This window comes from Loa loa, assembly GCF_000183805.2.
Source record: "Loa loa unplaced genomic scaffold supercont3.809, whole genome shotgun sequence".
NCBI lineage: Eukaryota > Metazoa > Nematoda > Chromadorea > Rhabditida > Onchocercidae > Loa > Loa loa.
In genome coordinates this window covers 1-5,566 of record NW_018108989.1, presented here as the reverse complement: position 1 = coordinate 5,566, position 5,566 = coordinate 1, and the positions used below count along the sequence as shown (strand labels likewise).

The window sequence follows — 5,566 nt, the reverse complement described above, 5'->3', positions numbered from 1 at the left end:
ATAACTGATTTAATTGCTGCTGATAAAAGCAGTAATCACCAATATTGAAGCCAATGCAACTGCTGCATTAAGCATCGTTTCAAGGATGAAGAATGAAGATTGTGCTTTATGGTGAACTCTTCGCTGGTTTCCACAAAAGAAGAATCTCAAAGAGGAAATACAAAGATACCCTGAAATAATATCCACCTTTGATAATATTGTATACCATTGATACTGCATCTTAAGTTAGAATTGGGAAGACATCTGAACACACTATCCATAACATTACTGCTTCCTTTGCGAACATACGCAGCAATCAGTTTCGAGGAGAAAAGACAATGCCGAAAGAATTGTGTCTCCCCAATACCGCCCGAGGAGACTTTCCGTCGTACTTCTTACAGTCGGACTCATCGGTCTATTTAGCTATCAATGCTTTTAATTAGCATAGTTAGAGAGAACCATTCTTATATGTTCGGTAAAAACCTAGTCATGATAACAATACATTTTGATCATTAACAAATTATTTATGGTTATAAATTATCTTGTCATTCTCGCTCATATCATTTAATGCTTAACTTATGAATTTACATTTATAGGTCACAGAGGTCATGAATTGTAATTAGGCTGAAATTGTAATTTTATATTTCATATATTTAAACTGGTTAAAATGATTATCGTTACTTCCTCGTTATATTTTTTTTTCTTTTTTTTCATGATATAATACTTTTACTTTCAACCTTTCATATACCAGAATATCTGAATTAAAAGAATTCTTTCATATACGAAAATATCCGAAATATTCTACTCGGCTGTTTGGTGTAGTATACAGTATATTGAAAGAAAAAAAAAGCAATCTCTTAAAGAGATAGATTTATATCATTTTATATCATATCAGGTTTATGAAATTATCTATTTTAATCCATTTCACTACTTAGACTATAAACGAATAGCAATTTATCAGTTTATTCTTGATTCATTCATTTATTCCTTCATTGCATATTTTATTTGACAGATTGTGCCAGATTATGTTGAAGGTTTAATTATTGCACCAAAGGATGGAAAAATTAGCGCCGATATTTTGGTTAGTAACAATTTGATTAATAGCAACAAATTTTTAAATTAATTTATTTACATATACTATATATCATTATTCAAATTTATTTTTATTTAAATTTCACTAAGTTATATTAATGAAAGAGATACATTTGTTATAGGATGATATTGCTCGTTTGGGCGCATATTTACACTTAGCAGATGTAGAAGAACGACCCGCATGTGTTACAGTGTAAGTAACATATTCTATTTGATTAATTGTTCATTTGCATAATTTTACATATCTTATTATGTGTCATTTATGATGAAAAACTACAAATAAAAATAGCATTACTCTCTTGATCGATCCAATCAATCCTCTCATCAAATTTTTTCTATATTATCTGATTATTGAATGAAATATAGTTACACTATTATTTCTTAATGGATGAAATTACAAAAAATATACAAGTAATCCTAACCGATTAAATAATTCCATTTCCACTCATCATTTATACAAATCTTTTCGACCCATATTTTCAAGTGTTTCAGTGATGACAAACTAATTTGACTTTTTATAATGTGATCTTTACGACAAATTATCAAAAAAGAAAAAGCTTAAAGACATAGTCATATTACGTTAAATAATTATTTCACTTTTCAAAATCTTTTCATGTCCCCTTTTCTTACTCTCAATGATAAATGATCATTTTCAGTAAAAATGTTGCTGAATTGATTCCAAAAACAGTCTATCCAATCCGAACGATTGATCAATGGGTTGAACGTATCAATGCGAAATTACATGCAATCCAACAACACAATATCAATCAAACTAATGCGCGAGCAAATTTTTTGGGTTAATTTCAACATTTTTATATTTTTTATCTATTAATTTTAACATTTATCATTCGTATTTTCACTTATTTCTAATTTATAACAATTTTTCTTTTTTTCTTTTGAAGAAAAGGAAAAAATTTGATTACAGAAATACTTGAAAAATGTCCCTATTTTGGGATGACATTTTTCTTCGTCTATAATGTTATTGATGAAAATGAACAAACAGGCGAATGTTTACTTGCTATTAATAAACATGGCATTAAAGTGATTAATATCAATGATCGTGAAGAAATATTAAAGATTGCATTAACTGAGGTAATTTATTTAAATTAAATTTCACTTAGATTTATCACTCTTAAATTTATCACTTTTCTTTCTCTTTCTTTTCCATATCATATCGTTATTATAATTTTAAATGAAAATGGCAATTTTTTCAGATTATATCGACAAATCGTTACTCCACACAACAAGGAATATTTTTGGATATTAAAATTGGTAATCAATATAGGAATAAAAATATAACCATATGTACTGAACAGGTATTTGTATTCAAATTATCAGCTTGTTATGGATTTGTCATATTTAATGCATTGTTATTTTAACATTTATATTTGCAATTGCGTGGGAATTAACCATAAGCATTGTTAATCAACTTATCTAAATTCCAAAATTTACATTTGTTTAATCGTTGCCATTTTCTAGATCCATTTAACATTTTTCTTCTTTCACTCTCTTTCCTCTCTATCTCCCCCTCTCTTTCGATTAATTTTGTTGTCTTTGAAAGTTTCATGTCAATTTAATGTTTTGTTTATGGATAGAAATTCAATTACGTCAGAATTTCATTTCAGGGTATTGAAATTTCACGTCTTTTGGGACAGTATATTTATGTGGATAGCGAAAATCGTGCATTTATCACAGGTATCGAACAGCAAGAATTACGAAGCTAATTTGTGACTAATTTTTCTTCCTTTATTTTTTCTCTTCTACGAATTTTTTCAAGCAATTTTATTTTCATTTCTTAGCATACAGCTAATTGAATAATTAGTTAAACCATGTGACCTCACCTTTATCATTTATTGATATGGCAATATAAAATGGTGAATATTTCTTATTCATGAATTCACTTCATTAATTCATTACTGAAAATTGTCTTCGCAAATTTGTTTTATTACTTATTGTTAAAATTAACTTATCTTTTTACTTAGCATAACTTTCTTCCGTACTGCATTATTTGGTTTTTGTATCAATTCATATTTTAGGCTCAATATTTTACTCTTTTTTTTCCGGAAGATTATTCAATCTTTTTAATTATTGATTTTACCTATAATTACATGCATGAAATTTGCAAATTTATACGTGAATTTCTACGTTTATTTCATAAATAATGAAATTTAACTTTTTAAATTTATGCAATGAAATAAATCTTTTTTCTTCCCTTCTTACTTTTTTTTTTTAAAATTATAAAAAATAACCAATAACTATTGTTTCACAGTTTCTCACAATTTTTTTTCATCACTATATATGTATTTCATTTCCCATTTTTACTCGTCATTTTATTTGCACACGCATGCAAAAATGCTTGCACTCTATGATACAATTATTGATTTGCATGCATGCAAAGACGCTTGATTTGCATGCATGCAAAGACGCTTGCAATTTACAATACAGTTATATACAGTATTATACATTTTCATATCTGATCGATTAAGAAAAATGAAAGTGAAATGAAATGGAGGAAATAAAGCACTGAAATAATTACACGATAAAATGGAATTTTTTTTTTTTTTAATATGCAATTTGCTTGAAAAAAAAAGGAAACTTGGAACACGAACTGTTATGTACGATTGATTGATTAATTAATTAATCAATTAGCCTCATGTTTATAAACAAATGAAAAATAAGGAGAAAGAGAAAGACAGGAAAATAAGAATGGATGGTTTTGTACGAGATATCACGGATATAATACAGGTTGTATCTGAAATGAATGTATGATTAGTTGATCCATCCAATATTTACATATTTCTATCCATCAATCAAATTATTCATAAATGAAATTTATTCGTCTGATTCATCCCATCATTATCATTATTAATGAGTTAATAATTTATCAGATCTTTTTTTCTGTTTGAAAAGTCATTCAACAACTAATAATAGAGAAAATCATTATAAGATTTATTCATTTTTAAAAATTGATCGAATTTTTTACTTCTCCTTATCTTAACCTCTTCATTATTATAATTATTGTTGTTAATTAACTTCTTTGCTTAATCATTTACTTATTATTATTATTATCGTTATTATTACTAATAGTAGTAATGATAATTATAAACTATTTCCCTCTTCTTTCTCTTTTTCTTCTCTGATCGTTTTACAAATCAGAAGGATGCATCGATTTATCATGAGATGAATGTAGCATAATATTCTAGTAATGTTGATCAAATTGCATGATATTTTATAATTTATATTAACTAGAATATAGCACTGATTATATTTTGATTCACCATTATTACCATGGTATCATATGTGATAACTTATCAAACGTATGGTACCCAAAATGATAATGGATAAGTTACTGCAGTATCCTAACTTATAATATTATCTATTACGTGATACCAATTTAGCATAAACTCAATTAAGCCATCAAATATTAGCTAACAAATTATTATGATTTCATATCATAACACCACATTTTGACTTAATTCGAAATAAAAATACTTTTAATTACTCAAACGAATAGCGAACAAATTAATTCCTTATTAATTAATATTAATTTACCAATTAATTTGTTTGTTTCTCAACTTGCAACAATAATACTTTCAAATATTAAAGATGCATTTAATTTCATTTTATTGATATTATTTGTTTATTGAAATGATGCAATAAAAAAAAATATATTAAAAGTTTGCTTTTGTTTCTTCTCTTTTAATTGTTAATTAAAATTAAATTATTCTATAAATAAAACAACAATTATCCATAAATAGTAAACAATGAGATGAGATGATTAGTATGAATAGTGTAGTATTAGTTGTATAAGAACAACAATATTCGATTAGATGAGAAAAGGATAGGAGAGAGACAGAGGGAGGGAGAGAGAGGCAGAGAGAAAGAGAGAGAGACTTAGCCATCACATCCATCCATATTTATTATCTAATATACTTAAGAGAGAGAGAGAGATAGAAAGAGAAGAGAAAGGAGGAAAGAGAGAGAGAGAGTAAGTAGTGTCAGTGATTTAATAGATCAGCTCGACCATCTTCTTTTCGGGACATCTATCTATCCATTCATTCATCGTTTCGTTGAACACCCCTTCATTCATTCCATATGGTTGTTAGCTTTTTCTTGGATATAGAAAGAGGAATGAAAGGTGAGATGGAGAGAGGCAGAGAGGGAGGGGAAGAGAAAAAGAAAAGGGAGGGAGAAATCACGTTTGCAAGGCAGTTGCAAACGTAGCACACACACACACACACTGAAGCACGATTTCCCATTCTATTTCGATTTACTCACTTTGGTAGGATTAATATGGCTCTCATTAATTATCACCATTGTTATTATTATTATTATTTATTATTCATTATTCATTATTTATTATTATTATTATTATTATTATTATTATTATTATTATTATTATTATTATTATTATTATTATTATTATTATTATTATTATTATTATTATTATTATTATTATTATTATTATTATTATTATTATTATTATTATTATTAT

At 26.7% G+C, this 5,566-nt stretch overlaps 1 protein-coding gene across 1 annotated transcript; it reads left to right on the top strand.

Moving 5' to 3' along the window:
* Nucleotides 1-317: 317 nt before the first annotated feature.
* On the top strand, nt 318-2,795 carry LOAG_10785 (hypothetical protein; the record flags this gene model as incomplete). The annotated part of the gene is made up of 7 exons (XM_003146309.1): nt 318-392; nt 992-1,060; nt 1,194-1,264; nt 1,728-1,867; nt 1,997-2,163; nt 2,286-2,387; nt 2,697-2,795. 7 exons carry the CDS (start codon nt 318-320, stop codon nt 2,793-2,795), a joined length of 723 nt encoding a protein of 240 aa, XP_003146357.1.
* Nucleotides 2,796-5,566: the final 2,771 nt, after the last annotated feature.